At 45.0% G+C, this 20421-nt stretch overlaps 1 protein-coding gene across 2 annotated transcripts in view; it reads left to right on the top strand.

Moving 5' to 3' along the window:
• Positions 1–14235: 14235 nt before the first annotated feature.
• WWC2 (WW and C2 domain containing 2) overlaps positions 14236–20421 on the top strand; it is a 207373-nt gene continuing 201187 nt past the window's right edge. Inside the window, exon 1 of one of the 2 annotated variants that reach the window (XM_030919767.1) lies at positions 14236–14571. Coding sequence is in view for 1 of the 2 variants with exons in the window: in XM_010377908.2 (XP_010376210.2) it covers positions 14587–14717 (131 nt within the window). In the remaining variant the exon portion in view is untranslated. Of the gene's footprint in view, positions 14718–20421 lie in introns of both variants that reach the window. The other variant, XM_010377908.2, reaches the window with a different exon arrangement.

Below are 20421 nucleotides of genomic sequence, written 5' to 3'. Positions count from 1 at the left end.
AAGCCGAAAAACTGATTTAATCCAGATCCTGATTAATATGGGAAAACTGAGGCCCAGAGGAAAGACATTCTACCCCTCCAATGTTCATTAAGCATCTACCTCTATAGGGCATTATGGAAGTACAATGGGAATATATCAAAAGGTTTAGGACAATGCATTGCAGTGCATTTCTGGTGTACTGTAAGTTGGTACAATCTTTTGGGCAGACAGTTGGGCAATACGTATAAAAATATTAAACGTGCTTATCCTTTGATCCAGTAATTCCAGAAGAAAATAGAGTTTTCATTCAGACCACTTGAATCAGAACCACCTAGGGTTCCTGCTGAGGATGTAGGTTTCAATGTCTCAGATCAACTGAACTAGAATCTCTGGGAGTGGGACCTGGCATTCTGCATTTTAACAAGCTCATCAAGAAATTCTGACCGGGTGTGGTGGCTCATCATCGTTATCTCAGCCCTTTGAGAAGTCGAGGTGGGAGAATCCCTTGAGGTCAGGAATTTGAGACAAACCTGGTCAACATAATAACACCCTGCTTTTTTTTAATAAGAAAAATTAGCCGGGCATGGTGGCACATGCTTGTAGTCCCAGCTTCTCTGGAGGCTGAGGCAGGAGGATCACTTGAGCCCAGGAGTTTGAGGATACAGTGAGCAATGATCATGTCGCTGCTCTCCAGCCTGGATGATACAGTGAGACCCTGTCTCTAAAAAAAAAAAAAAAAAGACAGAAAAAGAAACTAAAAGAGAAGCTTATGTTCACTAATTTGTAAGAAATGCTTTCCTTTGTCAGGGAGAGTTCTGAGCTCAAGCGATCTTCCTACTTCAGCTTCCTGAATAGCTGGGACTGTAGGTGTGCACCAACATGCCTAGCTAATTTTTTATTTTTTGTAGAGAAGAGGTCTCACTATGTTGCCCAGGGTGGTCGCAAACTCCTGGGATCCTTCCACCTCGGCCTCCCAAAATAGTGAGATTACAGATGTGAGCCACTGCACCCAGTCTGGATAATTTATAATGAATGAAAACTTATTTGGCTCATAGTTCTGGAGGCTGGAAAGTCCAATATTGGAAGGCTGCATCTGATAAGAGCCTTCCTGCTGTATCATCACATGGCAGAATATATGGCATCACAAGGAAGCATGCACAGGAGACAGAGGGAAACTGGGCTTAAATCCCATGATAATTAACCCATCCCCACTATAACGGCACTAATTCATTCATGGAGCAGGGCCCTCATGACCTAATCGCTTCTTAAAGGGCCCATCTCTTAGTACCATTGACATGAGTTTTGGAGGAGACATTTAAACCATAGCACAGGGCAAAAAGAGCTACACAGAGGGGCAGCTGGGCATGGGGTATTAGAGCCCAAGAGGGATCTGAAAAATGTCCACAGGGATGGCAAGTAAGACAAGCAGGGTGAAGATGGTGTCCCCATAGAGGAGTGTACCTTGTATCTGTGTGGGGTGTCAGAGCCCCAGAAGATGAGGAGATCATGCATGTGAGAGGACAGGGGGCCCTCGTATGGGTCCTAAGAGAGGGTGCCTGGGCAAGGGAGTGGCCTGCACAAGGTATGGAAGCCCACTGAGGGTAAGCGGGGGTTGGCCAGGTATGAGGTGTGGAGGCCTGAGGGGACAACAAGGGCCTCTCTTTGGGGAGGAGACAGTGGCAGCTTCAGGAAATTGGCTACGTTCAGGGTGTTGACTAAATACATAAGTATTTTAAAGTTAAGGAGAGTCAGGTTTCTCACTGTTGGAGAAGGGAGTTCTGAAAATGGAAAGGAAACTGTATTACTTTGTTTTCATGCTGCTGATAAAGACATACCCAAGACTGGGCAATTTACATAAGGAAGAGGCTTATTGAACTTACAGTTCCACCTGGCTGGGGAGGCCTCACAATCATGACGTAAGGTAAAAGGCACGTCTCACATGGCGGCAGACAAAGGAAGAGAGCTTATGCAGGGAAACTCTTGTTTTTAAAGCCATCAGATCTTGTGAGACTCATTCACTATCACAAGAACGGTACGGAGAAGACCTGCCCCCATAATTCAATCACCTCCCACCAGGCTCCTTCCACAACATGTGGGAATTGTGGGAATTATAGTTCAAGATAAGATTTGGGTGGGGACACAGCCAAACCACATCAGAAACAAAACTAGAATGAATGCTGAGATGTTGGATTTGAATGGAAGGAATTTGGCGTGAACTTGTGGTTTTCAATAGGTAAATAGATACTATGTACCTAGACAGTGTCTAAACCCTGTCTACTAAGAGGGTGACACTCCAATAGCAATGAGTTCTCCTGGAAGCCCAGATCTAAATACCTTTTCCCACTAAAGGGAACTCAGGCCCTTGGAGAGATGACCTATTCCAGCTCTGGAACAGGGAAATCGTAAGACGGCCAAAACATCTTCTCATGTCAGAAGACAAGGAAGTGCTCGAAGAATGTGGGAGCCATGTTAAAGGACATAGGAGCCAGCTTGTGGCCAAAGGAGTTCCCACTGGCCACATCTGAGACCATTTGAGCATTATTAAACAGTGATAGTGTAGTTCTCAGGAACTGGGGAGAGAGAGGAATGCAGTTAGTATTGATAGGTATAGAGTTTCAGTTGCAGAAGATGAGAAAGTTCTGGAAATGGATGGTGATGATCATTGTACAACAATGTGAATGTACTTAATGCCCCTGAATTGTACACTTAAAAATGGTTTAAAAATAATTTTGTTATGCATATTTTATGAGAATTTTTTAAATGATGGCAATAGATTATAACACACTAAACAAAAAAATAATCCATGAGTCCTGCTGTGGACCGAATTGTGTGCCACAACCCTGCAATTTATATGTTGAAGCCATAACCTCCCAGTGTGGCTGTATTTGAAATAAAGAAGTAATTAAGGGTGAATGAGGTCATAACGGTGGGGCACTGATCTGATAGGATTAGTGTCCTTATAAGATAAGACACCAGAGAGCTTTCTTTTTCTTTCTGTCACGTGAAGACACAATGAGAAGGTGGCTGTTTAAAAGCCAGGAAATGAGCCCTCACAGGAGCTAAATCTGCCAGCACCTCAATCTTGGGCTTCCCAGTCTCTAGAACTTCAAGAACATAAATTTCTGTTGTTTAGGCCACCCAGTCAACAGTATTTTGTTATGTCAGTCCAAGCTAAGACAAGCTCCTAATGATTTTTTTGTTTTAAGATGGAGTCTCACTCTGTCATCCAGGCTGGAGTCTGTGGCATGATCTCAGCTCACTGCAACCTCCACCTGCCGGGTTCAAGTGATTCTCCTGCCTCAGCCTCCCAAGTGGCTGAGATTACAGGCATGTGCCACCACATCCTGCTAATTTTTGTATTTTTAGTAAAGATGGGGTTTCTCCATGTTGGCCAGGCTGGCCTCGAACTCCTGACCTCAAGTAATCCACCCACATCGGCCTCCCAAAGTGCTGGCATTACAGGCATGAGCCACCATGCCTAGTGCCTCTAATGATTAAAAACATAGTAATAATGGCAGGAAGGGATAGGAAAAGTCTCCCCACATAAAGATGCTGGCTCATAAATGCAGAAGAAATCCTGCCGTCTTGGAACTATCAGTGTAACAATTAATTCAAGCATGGATCTTTAATGGATGTCAAATCCAAGGAGTGAAAGATTTGATAAGGAAGAGGATATTCATAGTTTTACAATATCATCCCCACAGACAGTTATTAATGACAGAGGGAAAAGATGCCTTTAAAATGGTGTCAGATACACCTGTCAGGTACCACTTAATGATCAAATTTAGTATCACCAATGAAGATGAGACAAAACTGACATTATGTACTTTTTAATGTGATGAAGGGAGAAGTATACAACCTCACCATAAAGTTTTCTTAACAAAAATTTGAACCTGAATCTAATGAAGAAATACTCTAAAACCAAATTGTGGGATATTGGCCTAGATTCTATGTCGTTGTCATGAAAGACTTTTTTTTTTAAAGGAGGTGAATGATCAAGATTAAAGGAGACTAAAGAGATATGACAACCACGCTTAATGTGATGAACTTGACCAGATCCTGTTTTACCCAAACAGACAAAAAATAGGCTATAGGGGGTGTCTTGAGGCAATGGAGGAGATTTCAATATGAGTTACATATTAGCCTGTTATCATACTGCTATGAAGAATATATAGCCTGGGTAATTTATAAGGCAAAGAGGTTTAATTGGCTCATGGTTCTGCAGGCTGTATAGGAAGCATGGCTGGGGAGGCCTCAGGAAACTTATTGATTATGGTAGAAGGTGAAGGGGAGGCAGGCATGTCTTACATGGCCAGAACAGAAGAGGGAGAGAAGGGAGGGGTGCCACACACCTTTACATGACCAGATCTCATGATGACAGCTCACTCACTATCACCAGAACAGTACCTGGGGAAACGCGCCCCCATGATCCAATCACCTCCTACCAGGCCCCAGTTCCAACACTGGGGATTAAAATTCAACATCAGATATGGGCGCAGACACAAATCCAAACCATATTCAGCTATATACTAGATAATATTTACTGTATCAGTTTTAATTTCTTAGGTTTGATAATAATACCATGGTTATAGGCCAGGCACAGTGGCTCATGTTTGTAATCCCAGCACTTTGGGAGGCTGAGGTGGACGGATCACCTGAGGTTAGGAGTTTGAGACCAACCTGGCCATTATGGTGAAACCCCATCTCTACTAAAAATACAAAAATTAGCCTGGCATAGTGGCAGGCGCCTGTAATTCCAGCTACTCAGTAGGCTGAGGCAGAAGAATCACTTGAACCTGGGAGGCAGAGGTTGCAGTGAGCCAAGACTGTGCCATTGCACTCCAGCCTGGGCAACAGAGTAAGACTCCGTCTCAAAAAATAAAGAAAGAAAGAAATAATGATTATATAGGAGAATGGCCTTATTTTCAGGACTGAAGTATTCAGAAGTCAGGTGTCATGATGTCTATAATTTATTTACAAATTGTTGAACAAAAAACCTACATCTCCATAGACAGAAATAAAAGCAACATGGTAAAATGGCAATCTCTCCTGGCGAATCTGGAACACAGACACATAGGTACTCATTTTATTATTGTTTAAAATTTTCAGCAATTTTCACATTTTTCAAATGAAAAAGTTAGAGTCTAGCTCTCTTGGATGTGTCTCAAGAAATACATAGGTCGGATTTCTTATTTTTATTTATTTATTCAGAGACAGGTCTCACTCTGTCACCCAGGCTGGAGTGCAATGCTGTGACCTTAGCGCACAGTAACCTCGAACTCCTGGGCTCAAGCGATCCTCCAGTCTCAAGTTCCCAGATAGTTGGGACTATAGCTTGTGCCACCATATCTGGCTAATTTCAAAATTTTTTTTTGTAGGGACGGAGTCTTGCTTTGTTGCCCAGGCTGGTCTCAAACTCCTCATCTCAAGTGATGCTCTTGCCCTGGCCTCCCAAAGTGCTGAAGTTATAGACATGAGCCACCGTACCTGGCTCCCTAATTTTAAAATATCAAAATAACAGTATTGGCCAGGTATGGTGGCTCACGCTTGTAATCCCAGCACTTTGGGAGGCTGAAGTGGGCGGATCACTTGAGATGAGTCGTTCGAGACCAGCCTGGCCAACATGGTGAAAACCCGTCTCTACTAAAAATACAAAAATTAGCTGGGCCCAGTAGCATGCGCCTGTAATCTCAGCTACTTGGGAGGCTGAGGCAGGAGAATTGCTTGAACCTGGGAGGTGCAGGTTGCAGTGAGTCGAGATGGCGCCACTGCACTCCAGCCTGGGTGACAGAGTGAGACTCTGTTTCCAAAAAAAAAAAAAAAAAAAAAAAAAAAAGTAACAGTATTATACCAACAAGATTACAGACTTTTAAAGCCATAAAAACAGCACAATATATGCGAATACCAAATTACTGAATCAGTATTACAATCCAGGAGGAAATGTGCTCTTATTCACCAGTTAGTCTCCAGAACCCTGTGTGTAATACAGGCTCAGTATATGTGGAATAGGTGAGCGAGGAATTTATTTTATTTTGGGATTTGATGGTTTAAGTAGCTCCTAAAAGAGGTAAAAACTAGCTCCTAAAATAGGTAAAAACTGGAATGCACAGTGTAGTTCAGGGAGCCTGGCCCCACTTGTTCCACCCCCCTATCCCCACACCCCACCACCAACACGGGAAGCCAGTAGAATAGCACTGGAGTTCGGAAACTGAGACTCTTAAGTAATTAGCTAGAGCATTTGTTGTGTAGGCTTATTGTGGTGCCGAATCTGTTACGGTTTTAAGAAGTTCTGGGACAGGATAACAACTTGAAGGATATAGCTTTGTTTTATAGAGTTTTCATGATTGGATCATATTTGTATATATGTCTCAAAATAATCTTGTAAGTAAATAAACAAGAGAACTCTTGGTCTATTTTTGAAAGAATACTCTTTAGCGCAGCATTTGCATTTATGTATGAAATGTGCTAATTACAAGTAATATTTTAAATCTATTCATTAAAGCATGTTTCCCAGGTGTTGGGAATTCTTCACACTTCGAGATAAAACTGGAGTATGTCTGTCTGTGGGGGTGTGTGTGTGTGTGTGAGAGAGAGAGAAAGAGACAGACAGAGGGGGAGAAAATGAGGCATACATACAGAAAAGAGTTTACAACATACACACAGGGTTTAACAAATGAATAGCAAACAGGTAAATAAATAGAACATTATGAGAATCACCCTCACCATATTCCTCTCCCCAAGCTCAAATCATCTCTCCCTTTATAGGTAAGCACTATTTTGACCTTTATGATAATTACTTATTTTTCTTTATACTTTTCATCCTTACATAGACATCCCTAACCAACATGGTTTGGTTTTATCGGTTTTTGTGAACTTTGCATAAATGAAATTATAGCATACAAATCTTTTCGTTTCTTGCTTTCTTTATCCAGTTGTTTGTACCAATTTGTACAAACCATTGTTTGTTGGTGAGAATTCCCAGTGTTCCATGTTCTTGCCAACACTTGAAATAAGTGTATTATTAAACTGTTTTAATTTTTGCCAATCTAGGGACTATATATGGTACCTTGCTGTGGTGTTAATTTGCATTCTACTGGTAACTAATGATGTTGATTACCTTTCCATATATTTATTGACAAAATATACTTCTTTGAACATGTTTTATTACATAGATCTTCTTCTCCTCCATTTAATTGGACTATACCCAAATCAGTTTGGAAGATTATAGTGTAGCTAAATTTCTTTTCTTCTTTTACTTTTTTCTTTTATTGAGACAGGGTCTTGCTTTGTCGCTCAGGCTGGGGTGTAGTGGTTTGATCATGGCTCACTGTAGCCTCAACCTTCCAGGCTCAGGTGATCCTACTGCCTTAGCATCCTAAGTACCTGGTGCTACAGATGCACACCACCACACCAGCTAATTTTATTATTTTATTTTATTTATCTATTTATTTATTTATTTATTGAGATGGAGTTTTGCTCTTGTTGCCCAGGCTGGAGTAGATGGCATGATCTCGACTCACTGCAACCTCCACCTCCTAGGTTCAAGTGATTCTCCTGACTCAGCCTCTCAAGTAGCTGGGATTACAGGTATGCGCCACCATGCCTAGCTAATTTTGAATTTTCAGTAGAGATTGGGTTTCACCATGTTGGCCAGGCTGGTCTCGAACTCCTGACCTAAGGTGATCCACCCCCCTTGGCCTCCCAAAGTGCTGGGATTATAGGCATGAGCCACCGCACCCAGTCTAATTTATTTTTTGTAGAGACAAGGTCTTGCCATGTTGCCCTGGCTGGTTTCAAACTCCTGGCCTCAAGCAACCCTCCTGCCTTGGCCTCCCAAAGTGCTGGGAAAATGACAGGCATGAACCTCTGCACCTGTCCTGTAGCTAAATTTCTTAAAGCCACATTCACAGCATTAAGTCAATATCAGAGAACCAAGAACTGAGGGGGAGAGAGGAGATGAAGTAGGGATAGAGAGATGAACTGACAAATAATAAGTAAAAATAAAAACTTAATGGAAAATTCAGAGAGATGGGAAAGAAGATGTAAAGTTGTTTCTAAAAGATAGGGATGAGGAACACAATCCTTTTTTTTTTTTTTAGACAAGATATAGCTCCATCTTCCAGGCTCGAGTGCAGTCTTGGCTCACTGCAACTTCCACTTCCTGGGCTCAAGCCATCCTCCCACCTCAGCCACCTGAGTAGCTGGGACTACAGGTGTGCACTACCACACCCAGCTAATTTTTGTATTTTTAGTAGAGATGAGGTTTTACCCTCTTGCCCAGGCTGGACTTGAACTCGTGAGCTCAAGTGATCCACCCACCTTGGCCTTCCAAAGTGCCGGGATTACAGGCATCAGCCACTGTGCCCGGCCCAATCCTGTCTTTTAAAGAAGATATTTTTCAGACTATAAAGTTGGAACAGAAAAAAAAGATGCAAATTAAAGATGGCAAAAGGAAAACAGAACTTCATATTATTTCATTACATAAGAAATAATGTAAGCCAGGTGCGGTGGCTCATGCTGTTATCAAAGCACTTTGGGAGGCTGAGACAGGAGGATTGCTTTAGGCAAGAAGTTCGAGACCAGCCTGGGCAACATAGTGAGATCCCTATCTCTATTTTTTATGTAATTTAAAAACTAATAATAAAAGAAAAAAATATACATGAATTAGTCACCCTAAAGCCCTACCCTACGAGAGGTGCCCTCTGAGACCTTCATATGTATAAAAACGTGGTATTTGAGCTTCTGCTTCTTTTCACTAATGAGACAGAGATTTTAAATGTTCACTTTTTTTTTTCTAGCAACCACAAAATTTGCCCAATGTCGGTATCCTACCCACAGTAAATAAGGTAAAACAGAATCTGTTTGATGTTGCTTATTATTAAATGGGAATGACTTTTTGCCTAAGGTGTTGGTGTAATCATTAACTGCAAGGGAAGTGGTTATGGTCATCGAGGATTCTGGTTTGACCCAGCACTGGGAATTTTTTTTTCTTTTTCTTTTTTTTTTTTTTGAGACAGGGTCTCACTCTGTTGCCCAGACTGGAGTGCAGTGGCGCAATCTCGGCTCACGGCAACCTCCGCCTCCCAGGTTCAAGTGATTCTCCTGCCTCAGCCTCCCGAATAGCTGGGATTACAGGCACCAGCCACCACGCCTGGCTAGTTTTTGTATTTTTAGTCGAGGTGGGGTTTCACTATATTGGCCAGGCTAGTCTCGAATTCCTGACCTCAAATGATCTACCCACCTCGGCCTCCCAAAGTGCTGGGATTACACGAGTGAGCCACCGCGCCTGGTCCGCACTGGGAATTTTTAAAGATCACATGCCTTTCTTCTTAAGGACTGTCTAGACAATAAAATTTAGAATTGTGGCTTGGCGTTACCTAATCACAATAATTAGAGATACTTGTTTTAACCAGTTCAGTTGCCAAGAAAAAAATGCCACTAGTTTGATTAAGAAATAAAGAACGTTCTTTTATTTAGAATTTGAAATTTGTATAATCCCTGATCTCCTTGAAGAAACAAGGGATATTAAAATATTGAAAACCAGTTCATCTTGTCCTACACAGAGCTGATTCACTAGCATAGTGAAGACGCTTTATACACTAACAACTAATTTTCACACACATAACTGAAAATGGAGACCACATTGTACAAAGAAATAAAATTATATCAATTATGGAAGGCCAAAAATAGGATTATAGATGGCTTACTTAATTCTATTTGACTTGCACTGATGTTTCCCTCCCAAGGTTCACTCCTGTATACTCAGGAGTTCAAACTTGATCAGAACAAAAAAGGCTAGAGAGTGGCAACTCTTCTTTCCATCATTTTAACGGCTTTTGCATGACCAAATGTTTCCTGTGCCAATCAGTGGGGAAGAAGCAGCCAGCTTGTCTCTTAATTGCTTTAGAGTTCTGTTTGTCTATTTAGCATTTCTTTTTGAAGTCTGAGGATTCTAGTTCTCTACAGACTTTAGATAGATAGATGGCTGATAGATATTCAGCCATATATTTGCAGTCCTGACCTTTGCTTCGAGCTTTAGTCCTGACCTTTAACTTTCTGCTGGGTATCTCTAATTTCTAAAGTCAACTGCATCTCACATCCCCCATTAGACTTCATTTTTTCCAGCTCTTCAACAGTCTAAAACCTTGGAATCACCTCAGATTCCTCCTTCTAGCCTATTTGCCTCTCTCTTCTTAATCTAATCAGTCGCAAATTCTTGCCAAACCATTTCTTTTCATCCCTCATTGCCTTATGTCTAATCCAGACCTTATCTGTCTCATACCTATACTATCACAATAGCCTCCTAACTGGATGGCTCCAGCCAGTCTTGGGCTCTTTCATGCTAGCTTCATCTTTGAACTTTGCACACCCGTTTCTTTCCTCAAACATGCCCCACAATGCTTGTCCATTTTAGCCTCATGTCTGTGCTCATCTCTCCCCATCCTTTTTCTTTAATGATTATTTACCTCATGATACTTCTTTGATGGATCTCCCTGATAGCACTAATCCTCTATAAGAACTTCCTTCCTTTACTATCTGTGTTCTTCCTTTGACAGGAAGGAAGTGTACAGGAGGCTGTGTTCTTTACATTTTATGATTGGCCCCATCTCCAGAACTGACTGGATTGTCACTCCACTGAATTTAGCCAGCCAAGTGTCTTTTTGCACTTTGCTTTTTTCACTTAACATATATTGGAGATCTCTCCTTACCAGCACATATATATTTATCTAATGCTTTTAAGATGTCTGCTAATTATGGAAAATTCATAATTTATTTAATTAGTCCCTTACTGATGGCTACTGGTGGTTTTTCTGGCTTTATTATCAAACACGCTGCAGTGAATATCCTTGCATATCTTGAGCAACTTTAATGTCACAGGAAAATAATTGTACTGCCATTGCTGGATTAAAGGTGTGTGTCTGTGTGTGTGTGTTTACCTATAAACACTATTTTTAAGAGCTGAGGTCTCCTTATGTTGCACCCAGGCTGGAGTGCAGTGGCTGTTCAAAGGCACGATTATAGTGCCTTGAACTCCTGGCAAGTGATCTTCTTGCTTCAGCCTTCTGAGCAGCTGGGACTACAGGCATGCTTGATATATTTTATTTTTATTTTGTTTTTTTGAGATGGAGTCTTGCTCTGTCGCCCAGGCTGGAGTGCAGTGGCACGATCTCGGCCCACTGCAACCTCCACCTCCCAGGTTCAGGCCATTCTCCTGCCTCAGCCTCCGAGTATCTGGGATTACAGGTGCCTGCCACTACACCTGGCTAATTTTTGTATTTTTTAGTAGAGATGGGGTTTTGCCATGTTGGCAGGGCTGGTCTCGAACCCCTGACCTCAGGTGATCCTCCCACCTCAGCCTCTCAAAGTGCTGGGATTACTGGCGTGAACCACCGCGCCTGGCCCACCTGGTAGATTTTAAATTTGTACATAATAGAATTATCTTTTAATATAATTTTCACTGTCTACTCCCATTTTTGATATTACTAATTTTCCTGCCACTCAAGGCTTATCTCCACGAATTTAGCGCTGGAGAGAAAACGTAAAGCCAGGAGAAAAGAACATTTTGAAAGCCACAGAATAGGCTCCTCAGCGGCTAGAACACGGTTCCAGACTAGGGCAATACGGCGTCCTGGACACCGGATTGCATCATCTTTCTTTGCCAAGGATCATCTGGAGCCCAAATCAAATCTAAATGTGTCCACCTCTAAAATGGGGATAATCTTCATGTTTCTTTTCCTTTTACAGATATAAATGCAATTTCATTGTCTTGACCATTAGGAATTCTCTGAAGGTCTGTTACTACATAAATTGTGTGAACTCCGAACAGCAGAGTTCAAACTTGATCAGAACAAAAAAGGCTAGAGAGTGGCAACTCTTCTTTCCGTCATTTTAACGGCTTTTGCATGACCAAATGTTTCCTGTGCCAATCAGTGGGGAAGAAGCAGTCAGCTTGTCTCTTAATTGCTTTAGAGTTCTGTTTGTCTATTTAGCGTTTCTTTTTGAAGTCTGAGGATTTATGGAACAATAAACGTCATTTAATGCTGCGTGCTATTTTGGATTCCTCACTGGTTTTAGAATTTGGGTAAAACTACTTAGCTGAAAGTTTAACAAATTTGAAATTACAAATATTGTAGAATAGAAAAGTTCATCTCAGTGACATAAAATTACGGCAGCAGCAAAGTTTGTTACTTTTTTTTTTTTAAGTAGTAAGATGTAGACATTTTAGTATAACAAATTTTTTCAACTTGTTTGGGAAAAAATAAACTAGGAAGCAAGGTTTAAATAAGAATGGTTTGGTTTGGTTCTGAATGATGTTGTTAGTACACCACAATGCAAGCGCTGGCTATGCATTTGGGCCAACTGAGAGAAGTCCACCGCAATGCACATTCGCTCAGTAGTGTGAGAGATTAATTGTAGGCAGGTCCCATCTTTTTTATGGTATTCAAACATTCAACCTTAAGACCCCATAAGGGCGTCTCATTCCACCGGGAACTAGAGAAGCTTGACTTAACACAGATCCGGAGGAGGGGGCTTCTCTTCACCAAGCGCAAAGCCTACCTTCCAGAAGGCTGGCTGCACAAGCGGCCGCCCTAAAGGCGGTCAAAGCGGGCGAATTCGCCGTGATGCCTTCCTTCCCTAGCTCCGGCCCACTCTGGTTGCTCCTTCCCAGGTGCTCCAAGCTCTCCAGAGTTTCTGGTGGTTTAAAGTTTCCGCTTCACGCCCAGACTGCTCTAAGGGCAAATACCACCCCTTTCCCCTTCTAGGACCCCTCCCGTGAAGTCTGTTCCAACCCTGAGCCTCTTCACCTTCGAGATTGGCCGCAGATACTCCGACGGAATGGCCTGGGGAGCCGAAAGTCGTCCCCAGCCCTGGACAGCTACTGCCCAAGCCGCTCAGGCCAGCCTCGCACAGTAGCGCATCTCCTTCCCGCGACTCCCTCGCCGGCCTGTGAACCCGCAGGGGAGGCGGAGGTCGGTTCAAACCCTGCGAGAGCCCCTGCCCAGCGCCGAGTCCTGCACACGGTGGAAAGTCCTTTCGCATTAGCGGGCAGGATTAAACGACTTCACACCACGAGGTGCAAGACTGGGCTTCGGGGCCTTCCTCGGTGTTACTATTTTAAAAGAAGCTGCTCAGTTACCCAGAAGAAGATGACGGGGAACGGTGGTGTAGACCGGCTGGAGAGGAGTCCAGGGCCTGGGAGGCGCCCCTCAGACTGAGGGGCTGGGGACCCTGAAGCTGGGCGTCCAGGCCCCGCTAGCGCTGCTCTCGGCATTGTCCCGCCTGGGGCAGGCGTCCGGTCTCTTGGCAGTGCCGGCCAGCACGTAGTAGCTGCTGAATAAATAAATGCCTGTGCAACAGGGAACGTCCCGGCCCACCCGGGCCGGGTCAGGGCCTACGAAGGGCTGACGTCCGGCGCCGCCGTGGTCCCTCCGGCGTGGCCGCCCATACCTCCTGGCCACGGCGGGGCTTTGGTGGGGGGACATCCTGGGGCGGGCGACTGGACGGAAGGGACTGGACTCGGGGCGCGTCCACGGCCAACTGCCCCGAACCCAGTGCGGGAGGCCAGGGACCGGGAGTCTCCGGGGCCCCGCGCCTGGAGCGCCAGGACGCGAAGGGGCGGCGGGTGGCTCCGGGCGCGGCGCGGGCGACTCCGGGGCCGGACGGGAGTTCCTCCGCTTTCCGCCGGGCGGCCCGCGGTCTCCGCCGAGGTCACCAAGGGCCAGGCGCCCTGCGGAGGCCCCGCCGTCCCGGACCCACGGACACGCTCCCGGGGCTTGGCGTTTTCCCACCGCCCCGGACCGCCCTTGGGGTGCCGGAGGGGCTCAGGGCACGGCGTGGGGAGCCTTTGTGCCCTCTCCGCTTGTTGAGGTTTTTTTCTCCCGAGGAGAGCTCTCCCCCAACCCTTTCCTCTTGAAAGTTTTGTGGTTTCCTTAAAAGACGAAAGTTGAGAAGGTTGCAGAGACTTTTTTGCAATCTTCCCAGTCCAGAAACACTAAAACCTCTAGGCGTTTGGCCCACGGGAGCTATCTGGGGTCAAGGGGAGGGAGCAGGCCGCACATTCCTTCGCCCGCCTCCCTCCCACCTGGAGCCGCGGCCCCGCTGGGCCAGTGCACCCGAGCTGGTGCGGCGGCGCCGGCAGCGGCGGGGTTAAGCTCAGGAATGCGGCGGGAGGAATGCGTATGCAGATGAGGCGGGCGGGCGCATGCTAATCGCATGCAAATGAGGGGCCCGCCGCTGCCGAGGCCGCGCCGCAGCTTCCCGGATCGGAGCCCAGACGGCGGCGGCTCCGGCAGCCTGGGCGCCGCGACCCTCGGCGGCCACAGGGGGACGAGGCGGAGGAGGAGGAAGAGGCGGAGGCAGCGGCGGCGAGGGGGAGGAGGGTTCGCTCGCCGGCTCCGACGCAGACATGGTGGACTGATCCCCAGCGGGGCGGCGAACAGCGTTTCCTGAGGCACCTCCCGCGCCTGGTTCCGCCGCGCCCCGCGCCCCTCAGCCCCTCGCCGGCGCCCGCGTCGCGGGTTGGCGGCCGGGCCGGGCAGCCGCGTTCCCGCCGCGTCCTGCGCCCGGTCCCTATGGAGGCGCCGTTTGCCGGTGAGGCCGCCGACCATGCCTAGGAGGGCTGGGAGCGGTCAGCTGCCGCTGCCCCGGGGCTGGGAGGAGGCCAGGGACTACGACGGCAAGGTCTTCTACATCGACCACAACACCAGGAGGACCAGCTGGATCGACCCCCGGGACAGGTGGGCGCCGGCCGCGGGGGCGCGGGCCCGTTCGGACGCGGCGGCTGTTGTCCCGGAGACCCGGCCGCGCAGGGGGCGGGGGCGGCGCCGGCCCGCGGTGGTGCCCGTAGAAGTCCCCGGAGGGGTGTGGGGCTGCCTGCTCCAGCGGGGCCGAGGAGCCGCCGGTGCCCGGGCCCCTCCGCCCACCGGCTTCCCGACGCCCCTCCGGGGACCCTGCGACACGCCCCGCCCCGAGGCAAGGCTGTAGTCGCTGCCCCCGGCCGACGCCGCACGCCAGGCTAATGGACCCGAGGGGCCACCTGAGCCCTGTTAGGAACTTTCCTAGGCTTCGAGGTGCCCACGTTGAGGCTGCAGGGCACCTTCGGCCTCTGGGCGGCGGGGGTGGGCTAGGGCCTCAGTGCAGGTGGGGAACGAGCCCTCCGGGCCACCTGTGGCATCCCTCAGGCCGTCTTTGGCGCCCGAGCCTGGACTGCGAGCTCTTGGCGGGGGCGCCCAGCCTGGCCGGAGGTCCCGAGCTGGGAAGGGGCTCCCGCCCCACGCCGGGCCGTGCTAGTGGGTGTGGCTGGCTTTGCCCCTTCGAGTTTAGAAACGCGCTTTTGGGGGTTTCACTGTCTGGCGTTAGTCTTCACCTGAAAACTTGAACCGACTCCCAGATCGTGAACAGGCATATTCTGTTTGGAAGGGAGATGTAGTGAAATGAACGTTGGGTATTGAGGAACTCTGACTTGGGCTTCCCCTGGTTTGTTTTTTGTTTTTTAAATTAGTTCAGGAACTGAAAGTTCACAAATGTTTCTATATCCCATATTTCTTTTTACCCTTAAAATTTCTTAGAATTATGGTAAGAATAATAGGAGGCATTCCTAATTTTACATTTGTAAATTATCCATTAAGGAGATATTCCTAATTGTAAATTTAAATAACGTATCACCAGGGATAACTTCGACATTTGGACTTTTGTCATTTCTGAAAATTACCACTTTTTATTGAATGTGGTCTTTGGGCTTTATGACCTTTTTAGGTGCTTCTATTTAACGTGTTCCCTTTTCTCAGTTTGAAGCTGAAATATCTAACTACTTTATATTCTCAGTTACTTTTGCCCTAAAAATGTTGTTTTTGAAAGCTACTAAAAAGCAATTACAAGAAAGTCATAAATAACATTATAAATTTATGGAGCAATCCTTGTTCAATTATCCATGAAGCTATGGGCTTAGGTTTCCCTCCTGAAATGAGAAAAGGCACCTGTGCTGAGGTTCGGTCTTGCCGCAGCCTGGCTGCCTGTTGCTGGCCTGATGAAAATTGTGACAGGCATCACACCTTCACAGTCTTTCCAGACATGCTAGTTGTTGTCGTAAACTTCACGCTCCAAGCCAGTTATTTGACTTATGCCATTGCACTTTGAAACTACTTAACAGATAGTAAATGTCAGTGCTGATGGTGTGCACCCAACTGCGGCTTTTAAGGCACCTGTATAAATATTTGACTTTTACAGTTGGGTGGTAATTCTTTCTGCTTTCTGATACTTGGAGTTTCAGGTTATTGAAATAGCAATAAATTCTTGAAATATTTAGGCATTCTAGGTTTTCTTCTCCTTCAGTTTACATGTTTTACTATATTATCTCATTTGTGTTTACCAGAAAGGATTACAAGAATATGTAATGCCTGGGTAAAGTAAATAGAAAGTGGAGTGAAATTATATGACTTGGAGTATCCATATCACTACTTTTTTCACAAGTCAAGCATGTTCTTTATTTTAAACTCTTAATGGATTAGTAATTATTATGAACTATTTTCAGGAAACTGGGTAAACAATTCATTGGACGGGGACAAATAGTTTTGACTAAGATAGCTTTTTATTTTTCCAATTTTCCTTGCAGCTGTTAGGTCTTAAATATTTAGAGAGATAAATTTGATGACTTACAAATTTCTGGATCTCAGTATTAGAGTTTTAAAAGATACTCTGTGAGATCAAAGTCACCATTATATACTCAGTTTAAATTTAATTATATTTTCTTTTAGGGCAATTAAGTGACTAAATCTTACTACATAGAGTAAGAGATGATGGGAACGTATATTTGGAGTAACTATTAACTCTTGTCAGTTTTGTTGCGCACTTACCAAACATAGGGAAAGAGAGATGTTACACAGGCCAATAGAAGTGTGTGGATTCTTCTGCAGCATCAACTTACAAATCCTGAAAGAAAAACAACTTGATATACTATGGGTCTGCAGGACTTTTGAACTATTTAAGCCATTTAATTAGAATGGTCACGATGATTTACCTTGTGTATTTTTTATGTTATTCTGTTAAGGAAAAGAATTTTGTGTTTTTGATAGTCTATCAGAATTTGTCGAATATTTCTGATTATACAGATAATTATGCTGATTTAGTAGCGGAGGCTAGGGGATTTTATAAGAACATAATTTCATTCAACAAGTAGTCATGCCAGAATGCTGAAGCATTATTCTAAAATGCTTTTAAGCTTTTGGAGGTAAATGACATCATGCAAACTTTGCTGGGATGTGATCAAAGCTTTTATTGCTCCACCTCTTACTCTTACTGACTAAGTTTACGTGAGTTTCTGAATCCCTCTAAACCTCCATTTTTCAGCTCTAAAAAAGGATACTATCATCTTCTTCGTAGGGGTGTTTGTGGGCTCACCATTAGGGCCCAGCCTAATTGTATTAGTGTAGTGTTGACATTCTAGTTTAGGAACTGAGTGACCCTGGAAATAGTAGAAATATTAGCATGGACAGTATTTACTCAGTGTGTATTGTGTGCTAGCCACCCTGCTAAGCTCTTTAACTGTGATCTCATTTCATTCTCCCATTGGTTCTATGAGGTAGGTACTATTGTCATCTTCCAGTTACAGATGAGGAAATTGAGTCACAGAGAAGTCGCCCTTGTTAAATGTGGAACTAGGATTTAAAGCCAGACAGTTTGACTCTACAGCATGTGTCCTTAGTCATTCCTTTAAATTGTCTCGACACTTGGGCATGTTCAGGGCTCTTTGGGTGGAGTGCGCAGGGGGGCAGAACCTTTTTGCCACTGTTTATTTCTCAGGCTGATTGACTAGGCTGATCCTGGGGAAATCTCCCTGTTTGTGATGAATTCCTTGTCCCCCTACCCTGCCTGCATGGGCCCACTCCCTGAGTGTTATTTTGTAGGTTTACCTCCTCTTTTTTTGCTCACCATGGACACCTTTTGACTATACCAGTTGGTGTTTATGGTAGGCCATAGGTCTTGGCCAAATGGCCTGGTGCTTTTTTTTTTTTTTTTTAATTACATTCAACAAAGGAGAAAAAGGTGGCATGGATTGGCTTCATTGCCTTTTGGAGGAGTAGGGAGCTAAAGTGGGCAGGCCTCAGAGATAGGGTGAGTTGGCTTTACCAACTCCCAGTAGAATTTTGCTCATCCTCTATCCTTGGATTGAATATTACCCAGAGATACATGACTTTGTCTAGTTGAACTGAAAGATTTCACACCATACAAAGTGACTTTCCATTGGATACTCATCTGTGGCTTATGGCTAGGGTCAGATGTTGAGCAACCTGTACCTTCTAATTGAATAGAAATAATCTTGGGGGGTGGGAGGATGGGAAGGGAGGAAGGGGGTGTCAGCTGGGTATATCATTGAAGTCACAGTTAATGTTTGGCTCTCCACACCCGTTTGAGGCATACGATTAGGATCTGAGGAACTCTGTATTGTCTTTTTCCTTTTTTTTTTTTGAGATAGAGTTTCGCTCTTGTTGTCCAAGTTGGAGAGCAGTGGCGAGATCGCAGCTTACTGCAGCTCCTGGGTTCAAGCGATTCCCCCTGTCTCAGCCTCCCGAGTAGCTGGGATTACAGGCGCCCGCCACCACGTCTGGCTAATTTTTTGTATTTTTAGTAGAAATGGGATTTCACCATGTTGGCCAGGCTGGTCTCGAACTCCTGACCTCAGGTGATCTGCCCGCCTCGGCCTCCCAAAGTGCTGGAATTACAGGCATGAGCCACCGCACCCGGCCTTGTCTTCCTCTTTATTTTCTTTTTCTTTTTTTTTTGTGCAGTGGCGCGATCTCGGGTCACTGTGACCTCCGCCTCCTGGGTTCAAGTGATTCTCGTGCCTCAGCCTCCCAAGTAGCTGGGATTACAGGCGCTCACCACCATACCCAGCTAATTTTTTTGTATTTTTGCTGGAGGCAGGGTTTCACCATGTTGGCCAGGATGGTCTCCATCTCCTGACCTTGTGATCCGCCCACCTCGGCCTGCCAAAGTGCTGGGATTACAGCTGTGAGTCACTGCGCCCTCAAAGTCTTAAGTAATTTCCTTTCTCTCTTTTTTTTTTTTTTTTTTTTTTCTGAGACAGAGTATCTCATTGTCGCCCAGGCTAGAGTGCAGTGGCACGATGTTGGCTCTCTGCAAGCTCTGCCTCCTGGGTTGAAGTGAAGTGATTCTCCTGCCTCAGCCTCCTGAGTAGCTGGGATTACAGGCACCCGCCACCATGCCCAGCTAATTTTTCGTATTTTTTTAAGTAGAGGTGGAGTTTTACCATGTTGGCCAGGCTGGCAAACTAAGTAATTTCTATCAACCCACTGCTAGAGTGTAAACTCTTCCAGTCCCTGTTTGCATATTACTGCTTTTTGAATCCTTTATACATGGTAGATGTTAAATAAATGTTGGTTAATTTAGTTAATGAAGACAGTTTGTTGAATTAATGAAAGAATATTAGTTGAGCTACTCTCTTATTTCCAGTTTCTTACTGTTGGGCTTTCAAAAAATAAACCCATAACCACCAACAGAGACAACTGACCTTCTAGGTAGATTTAAAATAATGAGAGAATTGAGCTGCTACATTTTGAGTAATAGTATAAATATGAGAATTACTCATAAGAGCAAAAAAAACAAAACGAGCCTTGATAGTCTTAATCACAACTGCCATTGTCAGACTGCTGGAATTGTTCCTCTCCAGCAGGCTCTGAGTCTGGGTGCCAAGTGGTTACTGTGAATTATTTGAGTGATTATAGTATTTGAAGTGGGGAGAGGTTGTTAAAAGAGGATTAAAAAAATCACTCTAGGAAGCGCTAGTTTAAACTATGCTGTCTTCCAAAAATTCCAAAAGAAATATTCTTTTTAACACAGTTTGGTGTAGTGCTTGCTGGAGGGAACAGTACTGTAGTCGCTTAGTATATTTGAAGGACTGAGAGTTCTCCAGTGACATTAATAATCCATAGCTTGCAGTGTAATTTTGTTGGAAGACTCAGGACAGTAATTGCTTTTTAAATAAAATAAATATTTTATTTATTTTTTGAGACAGAGTTCGCTCTGTTACCTAGGCTAGAGTGCAATGGCACAATCTCAGCTCACTGCAGCCTGTGCCTCCTGAGTTCAAGTGATGCTTCTGCTTCAGCCTCCTGAGTAGCTGGGATTACAGGTGCAAGCCACCCTGCACCCAGCTAATTTTTGTATTTTTAGTAGAGATGCGATGTTACCATGTTGGCCTGGCTGGTCTCGAACTCCTGACCTCAAGTTACCTGCACGCCTCAGCTTTCCAAAGTGCTGGCATACTATTATCTTCAAATATGTTATTTGTTTTCAGCTGCAAATCCCTAAGCTTCATCTACGTAGTCAGCCATTGTGATATATGGCCTTCAAGCAAGTTGGTATTTAAATTTAGCCAGAGGAAGCCCAGGTACACCAGGAAAAGCATGGAAGTTGTCTGTTGGC

Source organism: Rhinopithecus roxellana, chromosome 2 (assembly GCF_007565055.1).
Source record: "Rhinopithecus roxellana isolate Shanxi Qingling chromosome 2, ASM756505v1, whole genome shotgun sequence".
Taxonomy (NCBI): Eukaryota; Metazoa; Chordata; class Mammalia; order Primates; family Cercopithecidae; genus Rhinopithecus; species Rhinopithecus roxellana.
Note: the sequence above shows the minus strand (reverse complement) of the source record. Positions and strands in the feature narration are given on the sequence as shown.